Here is a 21,215-nt window from a genome sequence, read left to right as displayed (position 1 = left end):
CAACAAAATATACAATAGCGAGCTAAATAATAATCATACAAAAGTATTTAATAATTTATTTGTCGCGATGTCAATTATCGCTGTTAAAAATTGATTTCTCCGAAAATCGCGAATAAACGGAGAAAAACTGTTTTAAAAAATTACGCGACAAAAAATTTAAACACGATTTTTTGAGAAATATTTCTACAATTTATATTAAGAACGATAGAAGTGGAACGACTCGACGCGGACACCGTCGTTAAAATTATCGAAAAAATCCGGGCACGTCGTCAGTACATTAAACCGCCGTAAAATTATCTCACGATAAACAGGGGATAATAAAATATTAAACTTCTCTCTCCCGAGCGTGTATTAAAAATGTATTTTTCTCCCCGTCTTTTCTTTTGCCCTCTTTGCGCTTCGCGAGATTGCAAATTACTGCAGCAGCTTCGACGACGCGACCGACAGGGGCGTCCTCATAAACTTTGGAGTACTTCATAAGGAATATTGCAAATTGTTCGCGGCAGGCCGAGAGGCGAATGGCGTCGAACGAACGCCAGTCCCCAGAACGGGACCTCGATAATTCCACGGGCGCAATCCGTAATTACATAACCGATGGACACGCCGTTTTAATAGCAATTAAAATTCCGGACTGCAATGAACTTTTAATCGAAGAATATTAACGTGCCAGGAAGGGTCCGCGCGTATTTCATTATTCTTCCCTCAATTTATATCGCCCCCGTTTGTCGCAAAGATGCATTTTACGAGAAGATTCTTCTTTATATTTTTTTATAATTCAGTTCATATCTCGATAACGCTACTTTAACGTTGCTAATTTTAACTTTCATAAATATTTCGCTCACATTTTTCATTTTTTTTTAAAGCCTTTTAACACCTGCGGCGAAACAAAAATACAAAAGATTGAGACTGCTTACAATTTTAAATAACAGACAGAAAAAAGAATTATTTTAATCTTCGCATAAATTAAATAAATTATTATATGTATTTTTATTAAAAATATATATCATAGACAAATTAACATTTATACATTCATATTTATATATTGTATTTTACTCGTAAAAAGTTTTAATATTTTATAATTTGTTAAAATCTTGTTCGATGCGATTCTAAATTCTAAAAGATTTTCGCGCACGATTAATTATACGCTATTACAATCCATTAATATTTCTATTTCAATTCCAAGTTCTCTGCAATATCTCTAATTTGGTAAGAGGCGAAACAAGATCCGTTTGACGGCAGATATTAAGCTCGGATATTATATTTATCCGGATCCTAATTATGTACCCGCGAGGTATTAAATGAAGCCCCGGGCGCCCCTCTCATGCGGTAATGGCACTTGTACGGTGTCCTATAGTGGATTACTTTACCCTATAGTGCCCTATACCAGGACACGCCGATATATCCAGGCCAGCTGCCCGGAAGATCGACCGCGACACTTCCTTCCTGCACTTGCGCGTCCTGTCTATCCACGATATCTCGTAGTTCCGATTGCGATCCGTCATACGATCGATACCGAGGATACACCCGGTCATCGATATTCTCGCGAAAAAGGAGACGGGTGCAACCAACGCGGCGCGATTTTTCTTATTCGTGAGGCTTTGTGAAAAATTGTGGAAAACATGTTATGATAATTACAATCTTTTGTAATATTTCGTTATCTTTGTTCATCAATTAATTGTTGGCAGTTAATTTGTTTTTTAACGAAATTAATTCTCTGAATATAAATGCGTTATACAAATTTTATACGCGTACCAATAAGAGATTTGCGACGATATTGAAAATGTTAGGAAATGATGGAAAATACACTTTTACTTTAAGAATTTTTCGATACACAGTTCTAAATCTTCCTCAAGTCAAAAGTAGAACAGAATAAAATTCCAAAATTCTCAGATTGTCGATCGAAAATAAACGTTCATTAGATGAATTTCGCGTATGTATTTATAATTTGACCTTTAAGTTAAAGCGTTTCTTAGAAATTTCATCTTATTCTATATCGCAAATGGAAAAGGCATTTGCTTCGATTAAGTTAAGCTGCAATATCGTTTCTTATATCGATTTAGTAAACGGGCAATCCTATAATTTGCGGAACAGAAATAGCTCAACGATATACAAAGAGAGTGTCACGATATGAATATTTACTGCTAGATATACCTATTCGTGTGAATATAAACACAATGCAATTTTCTAACTTACACTCTGCTAAAGAGAATGCCATAGTATCGGTAAAATAATTTTCACACACAGGACGATAATTAAAATCCTCTATTTTACACGTAGGACGATAATTAAAATCACCTATTTCGCGAGAATTTAATAAAGTCAAATAGCGGAAAAAAAATTATAAATATATTATTCTTATTTAAAACAAAAATTCTAATTTAAATAATAATAAAATGAGTGATAATATAAATCTATATTCTTTCTTTTCTGTAATTGTTTTTCTAAATAATATTTAAAAAATCAGATTAATCAGTATCTTTCAACGAAATTCATAATAGATACATTCTCTTTGTATATTGAATATTTAAATATAAGCGTCTGATCTTAGATCATCATTTCTAAAGAAGGAAAACTTGAATAGTGCTCAGGTAGCACGAGATAATTCATCGTTGAGCAGATCGTACCGAATAGAGATGAACAGAGATACCGAATAAAGGTGACAGTTAAACGTACGACAGGAAACGTAAAAATGCAACGAGACACGTGACTCATCGCGAAGCGATGCGCAGGTTCCCATAGCTATCCATTAAACACCAGAAACATGTCCCACCTGTATGTACGAGGGATGTGCACCCCGCCCTGTCAAACCGTGCAACGCGCAACAGCACAATCATCCATCCCTTGCTTCTCGTCCCAGAATCGTGCGGCGTGGGAAGCGGATATATTCGCGGCCCTCCCACGAATACTTTCGACACTTCGATACTTCGATTGTACCGTGCACACACATGAGATGTACTATAAAAGTTGATATTTCGATCGAAATAGGTCTTTCGGTTTTATAATCGATTGTTTCTTTACTTCAAATGTCATTTTCCAAAGTTTCTCGATTTCTTTTCTTAATTTCTTAATTTCTTTTCTTAATTTCTAACACTCAATGTCTTTATAATGTTTAAGAGTATTAATTTTTAAATAGATCGAAGAAGAATAAGATTAAGCAAGAATTTCGTGGACAACGGTCACGACAAAAATATTCGGAAACCATATGCGCGGGATTTTCTCAAGGGCTTCTCGTTCGCGTTTCGTTATAACGATTGCCAACTTCGTGGGTAATCGTCGCTATTCGAAGGAGGGTTTCCCAAAATGTCTGATCCCGCGATTAGGAGATACTTAAAATAAAAAAAAAGAAAGAAAACGAGAGACACCCGGTCTCTTCTCTAGAATTAATTTGGCCTGGTCTCTTATGGCTTCGCAACATCTTGTGTTATTTCTTCGAAAAAGGTTTCTTATAGCACGCGCCTTGCTCGCGATATATTTTATTGTATATATCGTAAAATAGATTTTTACATTTTTTTATTAAGATGATTAATGTTAAAATTATCATTTAATAATAATTGATCATAATAAAATTAAAAATTATAAATATTGACGTATTTTCATAAATAAAAATTGCCTTTAAATTTGTCGGAAGATCCGTCATTGAAATAGAACATAGAACAATTGAAAATTTTCTTCGACGCCTCATATAAGTAATGTTCATGTTACGAACTCGTCAATATAAAGTCAACTAAAACAGCGTACATATTACGATCGTTGTCGACTTTCACGCGAATAACTACGGATCGCGACAGATATGCAGTTCAAAGTTAAAGTCCACAGCACTTGGTTCGTGTCAACGAACTTATCGAGGGTCAAGAAAGGGTGATAGAACCTTGGCTTTCTTTTTACGCTCTTTATCGTGGCCGTCGCATTTCATGTCGCGACATGTCGCTGTGACACCGAATAACGGTGCCACAAAGAGAATAAACGATAGGAAAAGAGAACTCTTACGTCGGCTCTAATTTACCGATCGCAAAAGCGAACAAAGTGGCTTTCGTGCGTACATATTATGTGCATTTCCTTAAGAGGGAATATATCGACACGTGCGTATTCATCGTATATGTGAGTTACGTCAAAAGGGGAAGAAGAAAGGATTATTTCGAAATTATCTTTATTATACGGTATCCGTTATCGAGTAATTGATAATTGAATTTTCTATGTTTCTGACAAATAATTGCGGTGAAAGTATTATTTTAGAGATCCAAAGACTTATACGAAAAGAGATATATCTGATTATAAAGTATGCTTGCTTTATGTAATAATGTTAACTAAATTTAATTCAACATAATTTGACATATTTTTGACGAAGAAATGATCAAGAAAAAATTAAGTTTAAAATTAAGTTAAGAGAATTATTAAGAGAAAAATTTATGAAATTATATGATTGTTTGATACTCAATTATCAAATAAAATTTATACTTCCGCGGACTTTCATCGTTAGAAGTAATAATCTAACTAAAATTAATAATTAAATTGAAGTAATTAAGTTATCCATGACCTAACTCGTCGAAGCATTTAATAGATAATTTCTCTCCCTCGAGCTATCTTGTTTCAATATTTTTTTTCTTTGCGTTGGAAATCGAGAGGAGAGCGAATTTATTAGCCTCGAGTCCTGCCACGTGCCAGTGGCAGGATCCTCTTACTCGTTACCACGTTACCAGTCACGTAAAGACTCATGTAAGAGTTCCTCGCGGTGCGCAGGAGCACATAATATTTTACAGGGCTCGGTATACGATATACAAGGTTCTAATATTTCCCGAAGAGACGGCCGAGGTCTGATATTTTTTCGCATATACTAAATTATTATTATATTACGAGATGTACGTAATTTTCATAATATTAAAGGCCGAACTATAGTCTATAAAAATTAAGAGAAAATATCATTATGAGAACGGAAAAAAATATTTCTCAAATATTTATCTAAACTATATAAGTAATACTTAAAATAAAAACATCCTACTTTACATATCAATGAAACACGTTTTAAAAATATTTTACATAAAATTTTGTTAAAAAATAATAAAGTGTATAGATGGAAACCATTACCTAATGTGCATGTTAATATTTTTATAAAAATAATATTAATGTTTTTTAAATACAAAAATGCAACGATAGCTACATTCATGTAGTTTTTAAAAATGCAATTTCTTTCATCTAGATCATCCTAATCGAAGTAATCTCTGAGAAAATATGTAAATGTATAGCTTCTATTTTTTAATAAAATGTTATGGAAAGCATTTTTAAAATATGTGTAATCGATATATCAATAAATTTTTTACGGGATAACGATATAAACATTGATGGACTTTAATTGTTTATGAATTAATTCATCAAATTGCTGATTTAGTTGATTTGACTTCACAAATTATAATACAATTATAGACAGGAATTATTTTCCTATCTGCTATTGTATTTTCTCTTAATTTTTACAGACTACGGTTTGATTGTTACGTGGGGAACTCTTAATTATTTATGAGTTCCCACGAAATGAGATGCTTCACACACCTTTACTACCGCTACAAAAATGTTATCAAATAAACAATTTCTCACTCACCGATACGTGCAATAGTAGAGTTGTATGTAGTACAGCAGTTGCAGCACATTGATCTGAAAACAAAATATTCAAATTATGTATATACATGTGTGTGTGTGCATGTATATATATATATATATATATATATATATATATATATATATATATACACACACAGGATGTTTTGAAAGTCTAGAAATGATCGAATATCTCATAAACAATGCAGTTTAGGAAAAATAATGTTTTTATTTTGCATACCTCACAGTTGCCCCGTTGTCGCCAGATGCCTCCCCGGGCCTCCTCCTCCTCTCTTGGTCCATGGTAGCACTCACGACACTCGCGAAAACACGAATAATTACGATCGCCCGACACTTTACACGGCACTCCCGACACGACGCGTGAATCTCACTATGTATCGCAATACTACCTGTAACAAATAAAGTACATACATATATTAGAATAATTTTATTATTTCGCATTATAACATACACAATATAAATATGTAAGCTAGAATTAACGATAGATATATCTTTTTCCTATATTAATTTAATAATACTCATAATTTGAAAAAATTTTCGCTGTTTGCTGCTAACTTTACATTTAAAAAAATTGTTAAATTATATCGTCAAATTATGCCAATAGTGTCAAGTTTTTAAAATTAAGGGAACATAAATAAAAAATTAAGATAAAGAGACAAATAAATTAACTAAATAAATTCAAGTAGTAAAGACAAAAATAGAGCCGGACACAGAAACATATCCATATTCTATATGTTGATTTATTACAGTACGATGTTGGTATGCCTTAACATTCCATTCAAATTAATTTGATTCGTGTCACTTGGAAGAAATACAGCGCCGATTTCGACGAATCGTCTACCAGCTGAGTCATACTTAAACATCCCAAGAATGATATCATCCAGCATCTCACCGTAATCGGCGTTGCTCGGCACCTTCCCGCAGCATTCTTCCTGGAATCCTCGAGCCTCGATGTCCGCATACTTGGTTTCCATTATCGGGCCGCTCGATCCTCGCGTCACACACTCGCGAACACGACACTCGTACGTACACTCGCGACGCGTAAACACATCCGCCATGATGGACGCCGGGAGTCGCGGAGTAAATCGCGCGCGTTGGAACAATATTGCCGGCGGATTTTTCACGCAATCTATATTTCAATCGACGAAACGTTTTGCTCGAATTGCCGCACGCGACACGCGCAACTTTGGCGTGTTACTTTCACTTTTTAATTCGACCAAGTGCGCGAAATAATCGACGACAACGAGGGAGACGATGCGATGCGCGCGAACGCGAGAACGAAGATGTGAACGTAGCGACAGGTTGATGCGTGAAGTCAGCCGCAGCGCGATCTCTGCAAATTTTTAAGTTTGAATTGGAGTAAGCAACGTGTAACAGCGAATGTTATCAAGAAAAACGACAATAATAATAACTAATAATTAATAACTATAATAATATATATACTAATAATTAATAACTGTAATAATATGAAAATAAACTTACAACGCAACGCGTATTTAATACTAAATGCGAATATTTAGATATTTTGTTATTAAATTATAACATGTCAATGATATATTTCACGTATTCACTATACGTGTTATTATTTTAGTAATTAATCTCAAGTCAACAGTTAAGAAATTATTCGAAAATTGTATCAAATTAAGATATATAATCTTTGTTCTCTATAAATGTGAATCAACAATCAACTAATAATCAACTAATTATTTACATATATTTTCTTAAAAATTATCGGAATATAATGTATCTCTTCCTCTTATTAGTCTATAAATCTGAATATTCTATGTTAAATTAAAGTCACAATAATATTACAAATAAGACTCTGAATATAAACTAATAAATATTAAATTAAACAAAGTTTAATTAATATACATATAATAAATAATTGTTTGCGGCACCTTATATCCAATGCGTTTGGCTCTTATTTGCTTTTCTAATTTTAATATTTATTAGTTTATATTCAGAATCTTATTTTTAATATTATTATGATTTTAATTTAATATAGAATATTTATTCGATCAGATTTATAGATTAATAAGAGAAAGAGATACATTATATTCCGATAACTTTTGAGAAAATGTATGCTAAAATAATTAGTTGATTATTAGTTGATTGTTGATTCGCATTTATAGAACAAAGATTATATATCTTAATTTGATATAATTTTCTAATCATTTCTTAACTATTGACTTGAGATTAATTACTGAAATAATAACACGTAAGTTTGTGATTTTAATATTGAAATGAGAAAGGCAAATATAAGAGTCAAACGCACTGGATTATAAGGTACCGCAAACAATTATTTATTATTATATATTAATTAAACTTTGTTTAATTAAGAATAATAAATAATTGTTTGTGGCACCTTATAATCCAGTGCATTTGACTCTTATTTGCCTTTCTCATTTCAATATTAAAATCACAAACTTCACAATGATTTTTAAAGCATAAAAAAAAATATATATATATATACATATTGTTCATGTACAATATATTAATAATATGAGAAAGATGAAGGAAAAATATAAATACTATTTAGCATGGCAAAGTACGCGATCATATTCGTCGAGCGTTACGGTCCGACCTTTCTCGACATTTGCACTTGCAACGGTATTATCGTCGTTGCCAATCCGCGAGATTAGTCCTCATAATAATGCGCCCGCCTCACGCGGATGTATAGGCGGCACAATTAACCTCGAGATGAGAATTACCCGCGCGAGAGCGCGGCTCGATAGCGATCTTATGTTACGTATAAGCGGTGCGCATACTGTCGCCTAACACGAAGGCTCTCCGCGATGATTGTTTCGTTAAGAATAGTCGCCATCTTTATCTCATATTAATCTGAAATCGCGGACGAGAAATTCAAACTTTCGGAGATGAGCAATAATATCATGATCGATCTCGGCCGGAAATATCTAAGGGTCAAATCTAGACAAAAGAATACTTTCGATGTCGAAACTGTCGATTCTATAGACACAATAGAGAATGATAAATTATATTTCAAATTCATAAAGCTTTGTTAATTTTATTAAATTGAATTAAATATTTCAAATTAATTAAATAATTTATTTAAAACAGTTAATTCAATTAATATTTATATGTAGGCGAATTGAGAGACAGATATTGGGAAACTTTCATAGTTATAATAGAACATGGATTTTTTGGCTAAATAAACTTATAATAATCGATCCTTTATGTATGTACTTTTCGTATAGTACCTATATATGTATGTATATGTTTAAACGATCGTTGTTCGCGGATTATACCTAATCACAACTACTGATTATGCGACTTCACCTGTCTCTCCTATCTCCTATCTTTTATTTCTCTATTCCTTTACTCTTCTCGCTCTTACTCCTCTCCCGATATCTCATTGTCAGTGAAAAGATAAAAAAAGCAATTTTCTGCTAGTGCAAAACGACTCTGAACAGAAGAATTATTATAAAATAAATTTCTCATATTTATAAGCTATTGTACATATATATACATATACATATAAGGCAGTGGACTTATATTTATCTTCTTCTTTATTTAGACTTTCCCTCTCTCTTTCTCTTTCACATATCACACTATTATGTTAATCGAGAATTTATTTTATGAAATATATATTTTCTAACATTACCTTTATAATTGCATAATTACGATTTATTATTATAAAAAGTCACTAACCAATCAATTACGATGATATATAAAATACGATGTATGCGCAGTATTATATAATTGTGACATAATAAATAACTCTATATTATAGTAATTATACTCCATAATTAGATTGTAGTATAAACAAGTTTTATAGATACATTCAATATATGTATATATTGCATAGGTATTAATCGATTATAAAACGATTAATTAAGCGTCCATTTTAATTGTCACGCGAAACGTGAAATTAACCTCAGTTTGAATTAATCTCACAAGTAACACTACTCAAGTGCCATTCGCCGATATTCTTGAAACTTTGCACACACGTAGTACATCGAAAAACATTAAACACGTGTTTTTTTATTTTGGCTAACAAGGCGTTTTAAGGTCGGGTATAGTACCACTATCTTGCCTTCACTGGCTGGGTAGACCTTCCCATTGTCTGCGTGTTTGAGATCGCTAATGACGATTTTGACATTAGTTTAACGAGATTCAGAATGGCAAATACAAAATGCTGGACAAAATCGCAGAAGTTTCAAAAATTTGATTTAACGCCACTTGCGAAGTTTATTAGATACATGATTACGATTTTGGCAACACTTATATCAATCTAGAGGTGGCGGATGAAAAATTCAATATGACGCATCCAAATGGCGAAACTGAAGGCAATGGGAAGGTCTACCCAGCAGTGAAGGCAAGATAGTGGTACTATACCCGACCTTAAAACGTCTTGTTAGCCAAAATAAAAAAACACGTGTTTAATGTTTTTCGATGTACTACGTGTGTGCAAAGTTTCAAGAATATCGGCGAATGGCACTTGAGTAGTGTTACTTGTCAGTCGGTATACGAAATATTCCCGGTTCAATATGTGTAAATTAATATACATATATGTATATGTATGTATGTGTTAGATAATCGATATTTAAATATCTTCCATATCCTAACTCTATAACTAACTAACGCTGATTAAATTCCGCGAATTATATATACTTGCTTTCAAAGAGTGGTAGCTTCCCATTAGCAGCGGAATAAATTCACATTGTTCTAGATATTAATATAGCACATGAGATACAAATTAAATCTGACACGAGAGAAGAGATTAAACCGAAAATCGGATTACAAGATTCAGTAATCTTGACGATAACACATTCCAAAGATAGAATCGCACAAATGTTCAATTCGCATATTGCGTTGACGCTACAAAATTTAGACGCGATTAAAAAAAAGACTTCTTATTAATTCCTTTATCGGATTTAGCAAATAAAAATATGAAGCTGATAATGTAATCGTCAACTAGTTAAAATTTCAATATATCATTAACTTATTAAAAATCAATAAAATTTTACTGTCTTTAAATTATGTGGATTTTATATAGTAATAAAGCAAAAAAGATTAATTCATGTAAAATGAAATTTTTTCAATATTTGTTCCAATCCTTTAAATATACAAAATCTTTTTGTCTTTATAAAAATTATCAAATAAAAATAGTTAGATTATTTTTTATATAAAAGAAAACTTTTATATATTAGGAAAGAAAGAGAAAAAATATTTATATAATAAAATACTTTCATAAAAGTGTATAAATCATATATTAAAAATTCTCATATAAAATGTTTTTTAAGATTTTATCAGAGAAAACATTTAAAAACATTTAGAAAGTTTGATGTGAAAGTTTAGTTTTGAAAAATCAAATAACGAAAAGATTATAGAAGAATAATGACAGTTAAAATGTTCTCTCTCTCTCTTATACGAATAATGCCAAGACTATTTTTAGTGAATCGATACGCTATATAGAGGCAATATTAAGAAATAATAAAAAGTTCTTTTCTTTCTAACTTTATTGTTGCCTTTCCTTCTATTGTTCAAATATGCAGAAAATACAAACACTTAAAAAAATTTAGAGGCCATACATTAAAAATTTATCAATTTATATATATAACAGCAGTTAAATTAAAAAATTAATAAAGATAATAAATACAAATTACATTGTTGAAATAAGTATTCTACTTGATGTCGCAGAAAAATAGTCTCAAGCTGAATTCTGATTTTTTGAAGAATTTGAAAATATTTATATTGATGATTTTTCTTTGCATGAAATTTTATAAGTCTCAAAAGGGAAGTATCGTTAAGTGCTAAGGTTGAAATTTTTTTTAGCGAAAGTCACGCCTGAGGATATGATACTGCAGTGTGTAGCATGTGAATGGTAATCGGAATAAGTAATTGACGACAGCCCAATCTCGGCAATTGCAGGGCTGGTCGGCATTACGGTGTCACCGAAACCCCAGTGACCTGTCATTCAAGTGTCACATAAGAGAGACAAGAAGGAAACGTACCCCTCGCAACAACGGAGAATCGAGAGATCGCATAGATCGCGCGTCAGAGGAGAGGGAGAGGAGGGTCTGATACAGCGTTACGTCACCTCTCGGGGAAAAGTCGACAAAGGAACGAGAGAGGATCAATGGAGATGCGTTACGTGTTATCGAAATTCGACCCTCGCCCAACAATATAATGGGATATTAAATTAACATTGAAATCGTTACTTCAAGAAAAACCTTCCTTTTCTACATATAATATGTAATAAATACAATATTCTAAGATTTTTTCTAATATGCATGATATATATTATATAAGTCTTAATTCAGATCAATCAATTATATGTATATGTATATGTATTATAAATATATACATACATACATATGTTTTTAAATAATAATTAAATAATATTTAAAAATATTTAAATATATTTATATTTTTTAATTATATTCTACATATATGTTATTGTATGTGTATTATATAATATATATATATAATTACATTATAATTATATATTATATATATTATATTATAATTATATTCAATCTGTGATTGAGAACAATCAAATCGCAGAATCGAGTAAATAAAAGTAACGATATCTATGATATACATTAACCATCTAATAAATAAGAGATATTAAAAATTTATTGAAGATATTATAAATTAAAGGATATTCTGTAAAGATTTTTCCTCACTCATAATAATCTAATCATCTTAACATAAGAAATTTTGATTTTATATTGATAAGAGAATCTGTGTTCGTAAGATAAAACGTGCGATTAATGGCAATTCTGCGACAATTTGTTAATATATGTATGTTTTTGGAAAATCGTGCAAATAAAATGTCAACGCAACAACAATGGGGCTTTTTGTCCGACAAGTTTTATCGTTTCTCCGGCAAAGCTTGCTTACTCTTTATTAATTGCAAGTCGCTTGCAAGAAACATCGAAGTTGCTCATTTAGCCTGTATAAAAGCTCTTTATCAACAAAGTTGCCTGCTAGATCGAAACGCTAGATTAAAGTTCTGGCACGATACGGAAACTTTCGTGGTACTATGGTTTTTCACGTCTCGTTATCGTGCATTATTACGTCTACGTAAATCCGCGCTCTTAATACTGCACGATCAAGGAATATCTCAATCCATTTGTAGCATAGTCACATGAATTTTATAATGCAAATAAAAATAATAACTATACAATAAATGTATCTATCCTACAATTCTACGTTTAATGCGAGATTATTTAACGGCGGTTTTATCTCACGCGGAAGAGAATAAAATAAATAAATAATAAGATATGGAAAGAGAAAATAAATAATGTCGGAGTAAAAATATTTCGTGACAAGAGGACACGTTATCATGAATCAGCGTTCCACATACCGGGTGCGATCGTCTAATCTGTGATCGTTTTAATCACCTATAACACGGTACATGCGCCGGCCGGATCTACGTATTCGTGCCAGGAGGAGGTGAAAGTGTAACACTGTGTCGCGGATAAATGATTACCAGAAAATTGCAGTCCACATCGGCCGGCCGATCCGTTTCGTAGATCGCTGGGTCCTTAAACTTTTTTTTTTTTTTTTTCTTTACTTCCTTCACTTAGGCGTTCCTATCCGTCTTTTATTCCCAACAACACGGTCGATCGATGCCTTAAACTTTCGCCGGACGATTAGAGCGTGTAGATTGCACGCTATTTTGCGAGCGAGCAAGCCGCGATCTAGTTGTAAGTACCGTTGTGTATACGTTATAAAAAAAAATTGAAAAATACGATCGCGTTGGAAAAGCAAATTCACGATTTGCGATAGAAAAAAATTTTCTCCAGCATATTTCTCTCGGCAGAGAATTAAATAATTTAAGGCACGGTATTTTACTCAACAAATTTTATCTATAAAATCATTATATTGTGTGTATTTTATATAATATATTCGCGATTTATATCATTTATATAAAATTACTTAATTAAATAAATCGAATAACACATACGATGAAATTTAATATTAAATATTTAATAATTAAGTATTAAATATTTAAACGTTAAAAATTAAATTGAGAAAAAAAATAGATTTAATAAAGTGTGAGATTATATAATATACGCACATGAGAATTTAATAGGTTTCTTCTAACGATAAGAGTCGTTAGATCCACAACCAATACATTTCTCTGAAAAAAATTCCCACGGAGAGGCGTCATACGCCATCGACAAACGTTTACAGGTTCCCATGGAAAATGATAGGCCTCCCGCGACGGCCAGGCACCAAGGTGCGCATTATAGTATCTCCGTATTTATGGCGTTGCCTCGGTATTTATTGAAATAACGACATATGGCGCGTGCGTATGCTCTCTCTTGTGTGGCACGTTGAACGGCAATTATTTCAATTCCCGTGCAAGTGAACGCGGATACGTCGAACGTGATATTAGAATAAATTGTGGAATACGGGGATAGAGAGAGAATGCAAACCGGAAACATGTAAATACAATGGTATTGTGAAAAAAACATAGTATAGTCGCTCATATTCCTTCAATAAATTATTCATCCTAACAACGTAACGTATTTACGGTCGTATATCCATAATCACATCTTTCAATATGCGAATTATTTGTATAATTATATTATATTTATTTGTACAAATTATTCGAAATATATAATATTATTTCCGCAAATTAATCATATAATTAACTGCGAAAAGGTTATTATGCACATGTTTAGTATGAAAATAACCGCTGTTACCTTTCATCGCTCTCTGAAAGTAAAATATGTTTTATTTAATTTTTATATAATATATTTAATATTAAATTTTCAAAATTTTTATTTTAATTATTATAATTTTCATAGTTTTTAAATCATATGTACTTTTTCATTTTTCAATTAAATAATTAAATAATTACGCGAGCGCGCTTAAGTCGAACGAAAAGAAGGATTTTGCCTAAATAAATATTATACATACATTATAATCTTACAGAATTTTTTTTTCTTTTGCATCAAATCTGTTTCTTTCACGGCAATTATTTCGGATCTCTTCCATTATTTTGCACGCGCCCTTTGCCTTTCGATTCGGTACTTTTTTTTCGCATTGCCGATCATTATGCAACGATAGTGGGTGGGTGCGAAAGGGATCGTCGAGACCTCACTCAAGGGCCCACCTGTTGCAATCTCCACCCCTGAATACCCTTTGATAGGCATGTACCGGTGTTTCACGAATTTCCAGTCAGGAGAACGCAACGTATCCTTTGTCAGAATTGTCTGCTTCGTATTTATTAGGGCTGGAGAAGAGAAACGGCGTCGACGTGTTATCGATTTTCGCGTAGTCACGCGTAACAAGTGTATGTGCGTGCGATGAATAAACGCAACGTGAAAAAATGTCTATGCGCGATATGCAAGGCAAAAATAACTTTGTCGTAGCTGGAAACTCATCGTAGCGCGTTGTGCGTAACGAAAGTTTTCCGAACGCGTTCCCCGAGCCGAGCCTCGACGGTGGCTATCAATTATTCAAATCGATTGTCTTGAGTTTTGATTCTGCGCAACGTGTGTTGAACGAATGGGAGAATGAAAAAAACGAATGCCGGCGCTGCTACAAGGAAAAATTGGAGCGCGTGCATTGTAAAAAAAAAAAACTTGTTCGCAAATGAGGGATTTCGTGCTTTAATACCACGTTATTTTTGTAATAGTTTCCGAGAGAGAAAAATGAGTATATTATTTCGTAGGGGATAATACAGGTTTTCCGAGAAAACGTGCCGCGAATAATTAATTTACAATGTGTCCGTACATTTTAAGAGCCAGCATTATAATATTCCGAAAAAAAATCGAATTCATTCTAAAGAAATCGCGCGAGATATTATAATATTTCTCTCCTTTATATTAATGAATTACTTCTCGAAGTGATATTTTTGGAAATAATATAATTACATAATATATAAAATTATAGCATATGTGTGAGAGATAGTCTAATTAATCTTTAGTTGTCGATTTATTTTTGTTCCGAATAGCCCATTAAGAGAATAATTCGATGACCCTGGGAAGACCATACGAAGCGCAGTTCCCATCGGAAAAAAGCTTAAGATCGTAATTAATAGACATCTTTTGTTAGCACAAGATCGCATCGCGATTGTCTCTTTCTTTCTCTCTCTCTCAACGATAGATAACAATAAAGCACTCCGTGATTGCGTCTGTTCGCACGTACAACGCCCGAGAGACTGTTATCAGAAAACGTCTTTGTAGTGGCCGCATTGTTACGGTTGAAACGAGCGACATGCCCTTGCACGGACAAAGGACACTGTGTCGATCCGATCGAGGCTCTTGTGAAACAAAGCAGCCACTTTGTTCTCGAAAAATAGCCTTTTCTCACTCCTAATCACCACCTGTTTGTGAGAAAAATGTCGCTCGACGCTTCTAATACAGCACATCTATATATTGTACATTATATCCGTCTTTAGATTAGGCGAATTAATAGGTACCTATTTTAATAATTATTTTTTTCAATTAAATAACTTGTGTGTACAATAATTGTGTGCAAAGTTAATTTAATAATTAAAAACGCAGTTGGCAATTATTTAGAAGAGATTAGCACAAAAGTTCTTCCAAAAATATCATCATAAATATATAAATAAATTAAAGAATTTATATATATATATATATAATTAAAATTATTAAATTTTGTATATAATTAATACAATTTTAATAATTAATTGTGCAAAATGTTATACGGGGAGGAGCCAAAATATAGATATTATGTGAATTTCGTAACTTTTTAATTTCACAAGCACAAAACGCGTTCTCGTTACTTGCGAAATAACACGAAATACGATGGAATTGCATATTGTACATTCTTTAACACACGGCTTAAAATTGCCAAGTTTCGTTTCTATGCCTTGTTAAGTTGTTAATTATACTTCCGCGTAGCGAGCTGCGGAAATTGAGACGTCAGACGATGAGAATTGAGCGTCGCCCGATTCATCATTCGGAGGGTTAGCACCTCGGTCGTGTCGGTGGGATAGCCTCGCATTTAAGCCCCTCGTAGTCGATTCAATTCCGATCGCCGTATCGCGTTCGCCCTACGACCGCAATTTATTTATCGAATTCCTGAAGAACGAATCCAATAACCGTCACGATTACGACGACGGCGACAAACCATTTGGCTTGCGAGCGAAGATCCCGACGCGCCCTGTATTTATAGGTTTCGATTAAAGAATCCAAACGGCCGCGCGCGATCGAACGGTAATTATTTTTTATTTCATTGACACGTGCAAGCCCGGAGGCAGATGTCCGAATGACTCGCGTGTGAGCAATTAACTGTCCGATATTAGCCGATATTAGTCATATGAAGCCGCAAGCTGTAGGTCTCTATTCCTTTATTAGAGGCTTTCGAATGTTATATAGAGATCAAAATTGTCTGTATTTAACGAAAAGATGTCCCTATTTTTATACTTAAACTATTACTTTTTATTTTTACAATTTTATATTTCTATCTTGTGTAAAGTAATGTAAAATATTCGCGATCCCCTGTAACGCGCGCGACATTTCTTTTTGGCAAAACACCGTGTATACATAGAAATACAGACGAAGAAGTGGCAAATGACATCGCGTTACCCAATTCTTTCTCCATCCTTCGATCTGTAAGAATTTTTCGTCCCTCTCCCTGTGTCTCATCCAATCTACCCTTGACGTCTTAGCAGCGGGATGGTAAGCACCCCTGTCGGGCCATCTCCCCAACCCTACGACGTAAAGCGTCCCATATCAATAACGTTTATTCCATTTCGTAGCGTGACTGGAGATTTTGTGCGTTTCGAAGCACCCTTTCGAAAGACCGGCTGTTTGTCTTGAGGACGAGAATATCGCCCCATAGCGCTAGTAAAGTGCGGTGTAATGGTGTCCCGCCGCAGGCATACTTAGCTAATTAAACCGTATCGTAGATATTCGTTTCGGCGGATTAAGTTACGAAGAGGGCACGCGATCGTCTCGCAGCTGCGAGCAGTTCGATACAATGTTCAAGAAAATGCCGAAAACATTTTTTTGCCACCGATCAACTTAGCGAATGACTTTGCAAGCCCCCCCCCCCTTTTTTTAAAATAATATGATATTACAATATTATACGATATAGAAAAGAATAAGATTTTCGAGATTCTCTCTCACACACAATATATTATTCTTCACAAATAATGTTCAAAACGTACAAAAAATATACTAACATATAGAAAAAAATCTCTTTTATATCTAAATTTAATTTATATTATATTAATCTTTCATATATGTTCCAATAATTACAATTGAAGAAGTTGGATAGAAATGCTAATTAATTTTATTATTATAAGACATCTTTCACATAAAATATCTATTCCTACATTGATTTTTGTAAAAGTTTTGCAAAAAGTTTGAATGAGAAAAGTATGAAATAGAACTTACTGAAAATTTTTAAATACGTGAGAGTTTCAAGAGCTAACAAAATATTGGCAATGTGCAACACACATACAAGCATATACGATGATAGATAATAGATATAGGTACATGCTCGATGCGTAATAGCATTTGCAGGACACATCTGTCGACGCGTGCTATGCACGCTAGAGATAAGATCTATAGATTATTCTAATCGATTATGCGCGTTCAATCCGCCCGCACGCCTTCTAATATTAAATATTATCATTCCTCGACCTTAATGTTTGAATGAATAAAATTTGTCATTACATCCAGAATTAAAAATGTCTTAATAAAAGAACGTTGATAAAATGCACATCAAACAGATATGCATGTATATGCATTTATAGAAGTTCCCATTTTTATACAGATTTTATTTATTTAATAAATGAATGTAATTGTAATAATCTTATTTCTGTCAAGATATAATAATAATTAATAATTAATAACAATCCAAATTATAAATAATAAATATAATATATTAATAATAATAAATAATTTGTTATAGTATAATAATAATAATATATTTTCGTGGATTATCAAAAGTGAGTCTTTTAGAGATTGAAAAGTTATATGACAATCGTGACATCTGTCTGGAGCATTACGAGAATGCATTTATCCTAAGCATAGGTTAATTACAGGCCTGGCCACGTAATAGCCTCATTTATCAAAGCCACACTAATCTAAATTGGAGTTTAGACGCGCATACAGTCACAAGAAGCGGATCCGACTGCTTTCAGCCTCGATTTCAATATCGCTATTTCAAGGTTACAAATGTCTGCATGTAATTTATAATTTAATTGAGTCTAATTTTGCTACAAAATTCAGGATATCAATCGCGTTTGAGAAAATATTATTTCGAATAGAGAAAGATTACTTGAAACTGCAAAAAACATTGCAATTTTTTTCATAAGTGAAACATTGCGATATAAATCATGCGATGAGAAAGTGACTCGAATATTGAACGGGAATGAGGCAAATTCCGAAAAATTCCCGTTTAAGCGAGAAAGTCACGGCGATGATAATTATTATTACAACCTTGAGTTAGATAGGGGTTTAGGATTGCGGAACCTTGGCTCGCCGCAAATCGGCCTTGAATGCCAATGTTAAGCCCGCATATTCTCTCGGTGTCAGGATGGCCTAGACAGTCAAATTGAGGTACGTCAGTGAATGACGATACAGAAGCGAAGATACAGGTGCGAGATTCACATGTATGAACAAGACAAGTGTTTATCGCGCGAGTGATATATATTTTTATCAATTAATATCTTCAACACGCACCTTATATTAGTCATTATAAATTATTATCATTGATAATAATAAGGAATAGCATCCTTATTTATATACTTGGCGGTATATCAACGCGAGTGGAGTACGCCTTTCTACAACAAGGGCACTGAGAAGGGGAAGAGGACAAACCCCAATACGCAAAGAGAAGAAAGATTATTGTTATTATTCAATTAACATTCATATGTTAAGAAAGGTGTATGTATATTGTTATTCATCAGTAAAGTTCTTCTACCTTGGCAGTTTTCGATGGTGATTCAATCTAGTCCTTTCATAAAACTAATTTTCCTTTCAAATTATTGTTATAAATTGCTATTATTGTGTAATATATACAAGTTAAATAGATGATCTTTTTTTAAAAAAGTCAGATCTTTTTTAGAAAAAATAGAAACATGTTTCAAATCGTAAATTATTTCAATATCTAACAATAAGCACCACTCTAATAGGCTCTTTATTTACATGCTGAGCTTTTTTATGAATGTGGAAAGAAAAGAAAGAAAAATGAGAAAATTGAAATTTTATAATTAAAAATATTTTTAAGCTTTGATATATTCGGTATAATAAAAGTGTGACTCTCGTAGACGTGTTTAAAATGGACAAGTAATAACCGCTTTCGCGCGACTTGTATTAAATTAGTCAGAGTTATTGCCTCTTTGAAACTAAGCGAGCAATTTAACAGCCGAGAGAGACGAGGAATACTCCAGCATCTCCGAGAGATCGTTTACGATACAATTTCGATGTCGCGGCCATTAACACTTCACCGACGAAGCATTTCCGTGACGATAGAAATATCCAAGGCAATCGCGTCGTCCCGCAGCTTCCGAGAAATTCCGAAGTCGGTCATGAATTTTATTACGGCTATCGAATCGAGGTGGACGCGCTCCATTTGTCGCACGACGGGATTTTATCTCTCTTTCTCTCTTTTTTTCTATGGTCTCCATACTGCAACACGACAAACGCAGTTCCCGACGCGTGCCACGACAAGGGGCCACGAATTATAGAATTCTCTCGTTCCGCATCGAATTCACTCATCCCTCGCGATTGATCTCTCGCCTGGGAACTCACCCCTCGATTCTATAATAGAGGGTGACAATAAACTTTCGATTGCCCCTGCAGCGTGCCACTGCATTTCGAAATGACGCGTCACACTAAATACGACCGGCAATTTGGTGTACGATAACTATCTTCAGTACGAGAAAGCTACTTTTCATATTTATTTATATAACAAACATATAGAATAATTATTATTACTACACTGAGAGAATTTTTTCTTAAAATTTACCCTGAAAATCATGGTAATCGTGGGACAATATGGTATGGAAAGAATTTTATGAGAATTTCTTTGATTAATATTCGTCACAATAAAAATAATAATATCTATCACAATATAAAATATAAAACATGTTTAATTAATTTTACTAAACTGCATAGTAAAATTAATCAAACATGTTTTATATTTTATTGTGATAAATATTATTATTTTTATTGTGATAAATATTAATCAAAGAAATTCTCATAAAATTCTTTTTATACCATATTGTCCTACGATTACCATGATTTTCAGGGTAAATTCTAAGAGAAAATTCTCTCTGTGTACTAGTATGCTCTATTGAGAGAGAGAGAAAAAGAAGATGTTATATATATTTTATATATAAAATATATAATTATATGTTTTACAGTTCACAATCTATATTTCTAAAAAATGTATCAATAAAAAATATAAAATTATAATATATATTAAAGCAGGAAAACTTCATTTGTTCACATTAAAAATGTTTTATCACAGTAATTACTTTACTCATTTACGGAATTAATATCACTAATTAATGATTTATTCAAGTTACGAATTAACTGATAATTGAACGAATACTCTTCCGTAACATAAGGCAAATGAATAAAACGCGCGCATCTCTTTTTTCCGTCATGATAGCACGGGAAAAGTGCGGTGGCCATAAATCT

At 32.9% G+C, this 21,215-nt stretch overlaps 1 protein-coding gene across 1 annotated transcript in view; it reads right to left on the bottom strand.

The window, feature by feature from the left end:
* Positions 1 to 21,215, bottom strand: part of LOC145940908 (uncharacterized) — a 100,405-nt gene that overhangs the window by 66,398 nt on the left and 12,792 nt on the right. Inside the window, exons 3-5 of the mRNA XM_083046554.1 lie at positions 6,500 to 6,940; positions 5,828 to 5,996; positions 5,591 to 5,643 (exon numbers count right to left, since the gene is read on the bottom strand). Of these exons, the coding sequence (XP_082902680.1) occupies positions 5,591 to 5,643; positions 5,828 to 5,996; positions 6,500 to 6,665 (388 nt within the window). The 5' untranslated portion in view covers positions 6,666 to 6,940. The remainder of the gene's footprint in view (positions 1 to 5,590; positions 5,644 to 5,827; positions 5,997 to 6,499; positions 6,941 to 21,215) is intronic.

The sequence above is a fragment of the Prenolepis imparis genome, unplaced genomic scaffold (assembly GCF_030444845.1).
Source record: "Prenolepis imparis isolate NDT839.2.m4 unplaced genomic scaffold, iyPreImpa1.0 SCAF_9, whole genome shotgun sequence".
Lineage (NCBI taxonomy): Eukaryota > Metazoa > Arthropoda > Insecta > Hymenoptera > Formicidae > Prenolepis > Prenolepis imparis.
Note: the sequence above shows the minus strand (reverse complement) of the source record. Positions and strands in the feature narration are given on the sequence as shown.